Here is a 10,182-nt window from a genome sequence, read left to right as displayed (position 1 = left end):
GTTGTGACGTTTGATAGCACACAAGGTGTTCTTCCGATATTCGGGAGTTGCATAATCTCATAGTCAGAGGAACATGTATAAGTCATGAAGAAAGCAATAGCAATAAAACTTAACGATCATTATGCTAAGCTAACGGATGGGTCTTGTCCATCACATCATTCTCTAATGATGTGATCCCGTTTATCAAATGACAACACACGTCTATGGTCAGGAAACATAACCATCTTTGATTAACGAGCTAGTCAAGTAGATGCATACTAGGGACACTTTGTTTTGTCTATGTATTCACACATGTACTAAGTATCCAGTTAATACAATTCTAGCATGAATAATAAACATTTATCATAATATAAGGAAATATAAATAACAACTTTATTATTGCCTCTAGGGCATATTTCCTTCACTTAATACACTAGATGCATGTTGGATAGCGGTTGATGTGTGGAGTAATAGTAGTAGATGCAGAATCGTTTTGGTCTACTAATCTTGGACGTGATGCCTATATACATGAGTATTAGCAGTTGAGTTGTCCCCTATAGTTGTGGGTTATCAGTCGTCCGCCCACAAGTCATGGTGGTGGTTGGAGGAGGAAGGTGAGGGGTGGCGAGGTCGAGGGTTGTCATGGGAGAAACTGAGAGGGCGGTGAGAGATAGTGAGAGTGTGGTGTGAACTGGTGAGGCAAGAGAGCGCAAGGGAAGTTATGAAGCGTCCCATCGTGTCTCGTCTTTCTCAGGCGACAGTCATGCGGGATAGCTAGCGTCTGACTCTCTGAAAATGACTGATTCGTCCATTCCCACTTAGTCTGATCTAGAAGTGCTTTGAGGTTCATACGGGCCAAGAATTTGACAAATATTTTGAATATTTTTTGTGGTAAACTTCCACAAATGTTTTGAATATTTTTTTGGTGAACTTTGACAAATGCTTTGTATACTTGCAAAATTTCAGCATGAAATAACATTTGTAAAAGTTGTGGCAAAAAAATTGATGCTCCAAAAATTCTAGTTTTGGAAACATTTGGAAATGCTGATTTTTTTTTCATGAATGTTATTTTCTACTGAAATTTTACAAGCACACAAAATATTTGTCAAAGTTTATCAATTTTTTGATTTTCTTTTATTATTTTATCGATTTTTATTGTTCATCAGGGTGAATTTTTGAGCTTGGGATCAGAATAGAAATTTGCTTATTTCTTAGCCTTATCTTCAATAACTATCTATTCGTAAAAACATGGAAAGGGATTGTGCTTAAATAAGAGAAGACAAACATTTTTTTTCGATTTCTCTATTCTCCATCTTAACATTTATCTTATGTGGCACTTCTAAAATATTCTTAGCATCATTTATACGGGCCCTTACGTAGGTGTAGCATTTTCGGTAAGAAAATTCAGGAGAAAAATCTTGGGTAATCCTGTAACAAACCCGTAACAACCCCGTAGGTCTAGGATTATTGAAATCTTCTAGAAGGGAAATCTGCCCAGGCTGATTTGTCACAACGGGATTGGTCCCCAAAAGATAAGCAGCGGAGAGCCACATAAAAATGGCGTACCCCAAACGGCCAGACCACAACCAAAACCTTCTCTTCCACCCTCCTGCGAACCAAGTGCGAAGCCATGGCCACCATCACCACCATGGCCTTCATGGCCACCTTTCCGGCTCCCAGAACCGTTGCGCAGCCCTCGGCCACGCTGCCATCTCGCCCGGACGTCGTGTCGTTCGCGGCCCGGGCGATGCGCGCGCACGGCCGGCGGCTGGTGGCCGTGGCGGGCTCGCCGTCCACGCCCCCGGAGCTGGCGCAGAAGGTGACAGAGAGCATCAAGCAGGCGGAGGAGACGTGCGCGGGGGACCCGGAGGGCGGCGAGTGCGTGGCGGCGTGGGACGAGGTGGAGGAGCTCAGCGCGGCGGCCAGCCACGCGCGCGACCGCAAGAAGGAGCACAGCGACCCGCTGGAGGAGTTCTGCGAGGACAACCCCGAGACCGACGAGTGCCGCACCTACGACAGCTAGCCGTGAGTAGCTGCTCCAGCCGTCTTCTGCCATTGCCGGCCGTCATCATGAGCGGTAGCTTCTGGCTTAGCTTGCGTGGCACATTGGCATGTTGGGCGTGTAAGTTTGGTTTGTTGCTTTATTTGGCTTGGCTTACTATAAAGCGAGCAGAGATTTGTTTGTGAAATTACAAGATACTATAATGTTTATTAGGAGTTCTGAATATCAAATTATCAAGGCAAGCTGCGAGGTAGAGTGCTAATTAAGGTGCACTTCAATAGCATATCACACAAATCAGAGTGGCGCAGCGGAAGCGTGGTGGGCCCATAACCCACAGGTCCCAGGATCGAAACCTGGCTCTGATATTTTTCCTTCATTTTTAATCTGTTTTTCCCCCTTTGCTTTTAGTTCGTTGCAGCAGCATGCTCTTTCAGAAACTATGTGGGTCATATTGACGTACTTATCAACTGGTTGTGACGTTTAGGTTTTCACATGGCAACATTATTTCAGTTCGCTACAAACCTACAATTATACATCAAAAGTTCTTTTGCGCTGTCTGTCCTATGAATTATGTAAGGTTGGTTTTCAGTAATGAAAATCGGAAGGGGCGAGCCCTTCTTTGATCAAAAAAAAAAATACATCAAAAGTTCTTGGGAATCCAAAGAAGCCAGCATAAAAATACATACCGATAAAAACATCTATACCGACAGCGCAGCCGAGGTTTCCAGCCTGAAAGACTGAACACTAAACTGACAAAAACATCTATACCATCCAAGTAATTCCACGGTGTTCACCAAAGAAACCAAGGTACGTGGAAAAATAAAGTGCAATCGAGGTTTCGGTCTGAACCAACACAACAATTATTTCATCCAGGTTATTGCACGGTGTTCAACAGAGAAAACAAGATACAGGGGAAATGACAGTAAAAATGCTGAACCCACTGCGGTATCTATTTCGTCCAAGTAATGCTCGGTGTTGGCAGTTGGCACGATGTAGTCGCCGCTTAGGACTGAGAAGAACTCATGTCCCAGAATCCAATCTCCAGCTCGAGCACACCAAGAAAGGCCTCTTCAGCTCTCTTGACAACAACAACATCATGTGGCGCATTCGCCAAGCAGCGATCAGCGATCCGCTGCAGAGACTGGCAGTACTGCTTGAACTCAGGGCTGCCCCATCTCTGACAGGTCCCAGGAGCTCCGCCGGCGTCTTGTTACCTTCTTCTATGCAGAAAGCAAAACTATCCTGGTACACGGTTTCGATTATCCAAAATGTAGTTATGGCTACAGTGTAGCTGATCTCTGGATCATCAAGGCTTTGGAGAAACCTGGCCATAAAAATAATACCAGTCACAATCCTTTAGCACTTTATAAGGTTGTATAATTGTGTAAATGTTTGAGAGATCAACCTGCAGTACTCCATATTAGAACTGAGGGGAGAAATACCGGCCAGATCAACACTCCATTTAGCAGCTTCCTTCTTGAACCAAGAGAGCTCATCACTAAGAGAAGCCAAGCCACCTAGGATTGTTTCCATGTCCGAGCTGTCTGACTCTTTGCAACACTTGAGCAGTACACTAGCTAGAAATGCAACAAATTCCCGCACGAACATGTAGTCCTGACCCTGAAATATGATACATAAACAGATATTTTTATTTCATCACGAGCATTAACGACAGGAGTAAAGGTAGCCACTGTGGGATTGATCTTAGAAAACAAACAAATGGCTACATTAGTGAAGTATAGGACGTCTGAATCTAACTAGCACCAATTAAGCGCCAAGTACCAAGTACTCCCTCCGTCCGGAAATACTTGTCATCAAAATGGATAAAAAGGGATATGAGTACTAATGCAGAGTAATACCCTAGTGCTTCCAGCTAAGCAGCTTCCCAATAATAGACATTTAAATGAAACACGCCGTTTCTTTTTTATTTTATATACATTCCCCACGAAGTATTGTTCCTTCTCTGTGCATCAGGAAGTATTTGTATGAATATGTAATGCAAGTAACAAAAGGCATGGCATTTCGTAAACATGACAGGAAATCGCCATGAGTGAACTAGACTATTCAACAAGGAGAAATATGCCCTTGACCACGGAATCACAGCAGGGAATTTGACAGGCTTAACTGCCTGGTTACTGTTGCCTGGCAAAAGAAGGTCCAACATTCTCCAATTACCAAAAACAAGATAGCATTATTGTTAATTGAGCAGCAAATTCTGATTTGTAGGAGCAAAATCTCCCCAAATCTTGCACACATGCTAAATGGATCAACACATTCAGTAGCCTTATGAAGTCCCATCCAAACCATCGTTTCTTCTTCTCAGACCACAGAAGTAGCTCTATTAGTCTAGCTCATCCAAGTCAGTGCAAAAAGTCACGCAGTCCGAATCAAGATCCACTGCTAGTGTAAGGTTAGCGATGCTTTACGTAGCAGGAGCCGCTCAATCCAATTTAAGTATAATCACCTTGTATCAACTGATAAGCAAAGCTACATAAGAAATTGGGGGTGGGGTGGAGGTCGGAGGTGGGGAGGGGGGAGCCTGAGGAGAGAAGCTGAGAAAATACTGACGAGCCAGCGTTTGAAGGCGGCCAGGTCGACGGAACCGTCGCGGATCGAGACGGTGAAGGGGTGCCGCGTGGCCCGCTCGTACATCCCGCGGTGCGTCGCCATCCAGGCCGCCGCCGTGCCGCCGTCGCCTTCCATCGCTGCCGTGTGAAGTTGTGATAAGCAGCTTAGAGCATCTCCATGGACATGGAGTTTCGGTGAACAATAGATGTAAAAAATAAATAAAAAGAAAATTCGGTTTTTTCTAAGGGAAATGTTTGCCTTCAACCGACCAATTTTAGGCAAGCGTCCACCGCCTCCTTGTTCATCGGATTGGTTCCCCATCCAATGATCGGGAGTCAACTTCCACCTACTTCATATTTTTACAATTCCACCATTGTTTCAGAAAGAAAGACTGCAACTAGTCATTTGTTGCAAAACGGACGGGGAGTTAGATCCTGTCGTGGGTGGGATTGAGGAGAGTGACGGCGGGTGGATCCTACATTGGCATCGTCGCAGGCCTACCAGGACAAGCGGACGCAGACCCCCAGCAGTGGTGACGACGACCAAGTCTCCGTTGACGGTGGCCTCTTGGACTCAACTAGTTATAGATCCATAAACAACTGTTGCCATGGCCGACCTCCGCCACCAGATTCCGCCATCGGCCGACCTCCACTGCGCTGCCACCGGGAACTTGCTGCCTCCGCGCACATACCCTCGTCCGATGTCCAGGAGCGTCGCTCCCCCGCGCTAACCTCCGCCTGAACCGCCTCGGCCTCGTGCGTGCAATTGGAATCGGCATGTGCCCGCCAGGCCGTGCGGCCACTGGTCGACAAGTTTCTGCAACAATGACGGAGTTGCAAACGGCAACGACAGTGGTGTTGCGACATCATCTTTCATTGCAAAGTTTTTTGCAACATCATCCTTGTTACAGAAGGATTCCTGAAACATTGTCTATGTTGCAAAAAAAAGTGAATATGTTTTCTTTCTGAACACAACCTTTGCTGCAAAAAAATCGTGTGACACAATGTATGTTTCAAAAAAAACGTGCAATAATCTATGTTGCAAAAAAAATCTGCAACACAACCTCTTTGCAAATGTTTCCGCAACAAGACATTTTTATAAACATTGATGAGTGTCTTATCTTGTGTGTAGATTGTCGTGATGCCATCATATTCGTGGAGGTTTAAAAAAAACCAATACTTCGAATAGACTATTTTTTAAGGAAAATGATAACTTCTAAATGTCAGAAATCTGGCTGCTCCGTCCGAACGCCTTCGAAGCCATTGCACGAATTTTGGCGAGCTCACGTTGACACGTCATCACCAAGACTCGTTCGAGACAAGGCCGCACCCCCTTATCTACATGGACGGGGAAGGCCATGCGCCGGCGACGAGCAGCCCATGGGCGGCAACGAGGAGTTCACGCGCGGCAGCGAGGCGTCTTGCGCCGTTCCCGTGGCTGACGGCGGCTGAGCCCAGGCGAGCCACCATGGGAGAGGTGCTCCACCAAACCAAATCAAGGATGTCGTGCGGTGGAGAAGACATGCGCGAGGGCAACGAGGTCGCATGTGCGGGTGGTTTCGCGGGATGCGTTGTTCCGTGGCTGGCGGCGGCGGAGCGGAGGCGGGCCGCTACGGAGAGGAGCTCCAGCGATCAAATCATGGTGTCGCACAACGAAGGAGAGGTTGCCACCAATGCTTCCACCTTAGCCCCATATTCATCCTGTTTCCCCGGACCCCTCTGAGCTCGCCATTATCTTCCCAAGGTGAGTTGCGTCTTACCCTCCTTCCTCCCCTTCGAATCGATGCACAAAGGCGACGTCATGCCAATGAAATCCATGACTGTCCTCTGTGGCTGGAGTTTCAAGAGCTCACTAGGCTGACGCCTCGCCCCGCGCCTGCACACACCACCGTCATCATCCTATTCATGCTCGCATTGGCAGCCACCAACGCGACCACCCCATCCTCGTTTACCTGAGGTGATTGCAACATTTGAACGCCCATAGTAGTTGTGCTGAATGTAGTATCCCTGCAATTTGTGATGTGAGCCACATGGTAATTTAGTTAGCTAATCCTTCATATACTTCTATCTGTTTTTAGCATTTAGTAGTTTTGTTTTGTTTGAGTAATGAAAAACATGTGCCTAGGTTCCATTTTTAGTGTGCTGATTATTGTCAATAGATGAGCACTTTTGTATTCCTTTTTAAATTATGTTGGTAGTGATGGTTTTGATGTGCTACCTCCTATGTTCAGTCCACAATTGCCATTGTAATTTCAATACGTCGTTTTTCATGTTTTGGCATTGTAAGGGACGTAGTAGTAGCCATGGCAATTCAAATCTGCAATGAGAGGATCATGTAGTCGACCGTGCCATTTATACAAGTGTTTTATGTTGCCATGTGTTCATGTTTTTGTTGTGCATTCTGATCACATGGAAAATTCATAACATTTTTGTTTTCCCAACATGGCAATTTAACTTCTTTTTTTTTTGCAATTCTCTCATGACAAGATCTTTGAAATTTTCCTCAGATGGTGTGCGGACATTCCCATGGCAATTTTCGTAAATGTTTTACAAATCTTTTCCCCATGGCAATTTGTAGATACTTTGGAATTTCGATATAGCATGGTAATTTTACTAATTAGACCATGGGAATTTCTCTAATTAGACCGTGGCAAACTTAATTTATGGACATTTTGCCTTTTCAACATGGCAAATTCATAATATTTTGTCTTCCCAACATGGCAAATTTAGTTTTTTTTTGCAATTTCACTCCGATGGTGTGCGGCTATTCCCATGGCAATTTTATAGATGTTTTTCAATGTGTTTTCCCCATGGCACTATGTAGATAATTTGGATACTTTATATAACATGGTCATTTTACTAAGTAGACCACGGGAATTTCTCTAATTTAGACCATGGCAAACTAAATTTATGGACCAGGGCAAACTTAATTCAAGTAAAATCATGTGCACATGGTAATTTCTTTACACATGTTTGGTAATGTCCACATGGCAAAAACATCATGCTAAGATGGCAAAATTCTTTTTTTGGTGTGCAAGTCATGGTAGTTTTTTACTTCTATTTGCCATGGCAAAATTTACTCTTTTTGCAATGGAAATTTTATCTTTTGTTGCATGGCAAATGTAACTACACCGCCATGGCAAATCCTTCAATTTTGTTGCCATGGCAAAATGTAGTTTTCATTTTCCATGGCAAATTTATGTTCATTACCACGACAATAGTACCTTCATTGCCAGGGCAAATTTATTTTTTACATGGCAATTTTTTTCATTGGACCATGGTATTCTTTTACTTCAAGTACATTTGAGCATGGCAAATGAATAAGAAATAAAGTCTATAATCATTTGAGCACATTGTGCATACCATGAGGCAAAAAATGGGCATGTCAAATTCTTGAATTCTATTACCATGGCAAATGTAGTTTTCTTTTCCCACGACAAATTTACATTCATTACTTTTACATGTCAATTAAATAGCTCATGGCAATTTTTTGCTTTTTCATGGGACCATGCAAAATTGGCATGAAAATTTTAAATTCCAAGTACATTGAGCAAGGCAAATGAACAAAAAACAAAATCTACAATCATTGAGTACATTGAGCATACCATGAGGCAAAAAAATTGTCTGTATTTGGTCATACAACTCTTTTTTTGGAATAAGTGTGTATCATACATCATAACAATTTTTGGAACACTTTTTTGGAATAGTCACACGAGAAATGTATGCATTTTTTATATTCAAAACTTGTTTCTTTATAAGAACATAGCATTTTTTAACCATTTTAGCATGGTGAAAGCACAAGTGCTCCCTGGGTGATTTTGGTAATTCATGTCAAGATGTCTCTTGTTGGATTAATGCTTTTATCTAGTGTACTTCAGACAAGTTCAACAATGGCGTGGAAAGGACAAGAGGATGTGGAACCCCTTCAAGATGCTAAGGACACATATTGGCAAAAGCTCAAGACTCTTCATTTGGTTTTAAGTGATCCAAGATCACATTGAGTCCATAGAAATGCCAATACTATTAAAAGGGGATGAGGTGTTTCTTAATGGCCTGCTTGCTCAAATGCTTAGTGATATTGCTCCAAAGCCCTCAACCACTTTCTCCATCCAAATATGTCAAACCCTAAATTCCAACTCGGCCCCACCGATTCTTCATATTCGGCGCCACCGAGTTCATATGACATAGCCACTGCCGGAAACCCTAACAGTTTGGTCTCACCGATACGGGTCTCGGTCTCACCGAGATGGCCTTGCCAACGCTCTGTGACTTGTTGCATTTATTTCGGTCTCACCGAGTTATGCAATCGGTCTCACCAAGTTAGCTTGACATTCTCTTTGTTGCCTTATTGCTTCACTTCGGTCTCACCGAGTTGATGCAATCGATGCCATCGAGATGATGTTTGCCCTAAAGCCCTAGAACATCGGTCCCACCGAGTTGTTCTAGTCGGTCCCAACGAGATTCTAAACATTCAAATTTTGAACTAATCGGTCCCACCGAGTTTAGCTATTCAGTCTCACCGAGTTGGGTCAAATGATGTAACAGTTGGGTTTTGTGTGGAGGCTATATATACCCATCCACCCCCTTCTCCATATGAGAGACAGCCATCAGAACGTGCCTACACTTCCACCATACATTTTCTGAGAGAGAACCACCTACTCATGTGTTGAGATCAAGATATTCCAATCCTACTACAAGAATCTTGATTTCTAGCCTTCCCCAAGTTGCTTTCCACACAAATCATCTCTCCACCATATCCAAATATGTGTGAGAGAGTTGAGTGTTGGGGAGACTATCATTTGAAGCACAAGAGGAAGGAGTTCATCATCAATACAACATCTATTACCTTTTGGAGAGTGGTGTCTCCTAGATTGGTTAGGTGTCGCTTGGGAGCCTCCATCAAGTTGTGGAGTTGAACCAAGAAGTTTGAAAGGGCAAGGAGATCGCCTACTTCGTGAAGATCTACCCGAGTGAGGCAAGTCCTTTGTGGGTGATGACCATGGTGCGATAGACAAGGTTGCTTCTTTGTGGACCCTTCGTGGATGGAGCCCTCCGTGGACTCGCGCAACAGTTACCCTTCGTGGGTTGAAGTCTCCATCAATGTGGATGTGTGATAGCACCACCTATCGGAACCACGCCAAAAATCTCTGTGTCTTCATTGCGTTTGCACACTCCAATCCCATCCATTTAACTTCTTGCAATTAGCATGCTTTACTCTTTATGATGCATATACTCTTGTCATGCTTGCTTGAAATGTACTGTGAATGCTTAACTTGTGCTAAAACTCCACCTTAACTTGAAGAACTTAAAAACTGCCACTTTTACTTATTGAGGGTCTAATCACCCCCCCTCTAGACTCCTCTTCTCGATCCTTTCAATTGGTATCAGAGCATTTGTCTCCATTGCTTTGGTTTAATCACCATTGGAGGAAGACGGATGAGTCTACAATCGGGAGTATTAGACGTAGAGTGCCTATGCTTGATGGAGAGTTCTATAATTCTTGGAAGAATGAGCTGCTTGAGATTTTCAATGAATATGACTTGAACAAGTATATCGCTAGCCCTTATGAGCCCCCTATTGAGCCTTTGCATCCTACCCCGGATGAGTATCTTGACATGACTCGCAATCTTAGAA

The 10,182-nt window shown here is 43.8% G+C and overlaps 1 protein-coding gene and 1 pseudogene across 1 annotated transcript; one reads left to right on the top strand and one right to left on the bottom strand.

Moving 5' to 3' along the window:
* Positions 1-1,549: 1,549 nt before the first annotated feature.
* LOC119296334 (calvin cycle protein CP12-1, chloroplastic-like) lies at positions 1,550-2,243 on the top strand. Its single transcript, XM_037574734.1, has one exon. It carries the CDS (start codon positions 1,610-1,612, stop codon positions 2,000-2,002), a length of 393 nt encoding a protein of 130 aa, XP_037430631.1. The 5' UTR covers positions 1,550-1,609; the 3' UTR covers positions 2,003-2,243.
* Positions 2,244-2,789: 546 nt separating this feature from the next.
* On the bottom strand, positions 2,790-4,768 carry LOC119296333 (annotated as a pseudogene).
* Between the last annotated feature and the right edge of the window lie 5,414 nt (positions 4,769-10,182).

Source organism: Triticum dicoccoides, chromosome 4B (genome assembly GCF_002162155.2).
Source record: "Triticum dicoccoides isolate Atlit2015 ecotype Zavitan chromosome 4B, WEW_v2.0, whole genome shotgun sequence".
Lineage (NCBI taxonomy): Eukaryota > Viridiplantae > Streptophyta > Magnoliopsida > Poales > Poaceae > Triticum > Triticum dicoccoides.
The sequence above is the reverse complement of the archived record's forward strand: the minus strand, read 5'-3'. Positions and strand labels throughout refer to the sequence as shown.

Coding starts and splice junctions, on each gene's coding strand:
- LOC119296334 (XM_037574734.1), top strand. CDS start 1,610: ATGGCCACCATCACCACCATGGCCTTCATGGCCACCTTTCCGGCTCCC.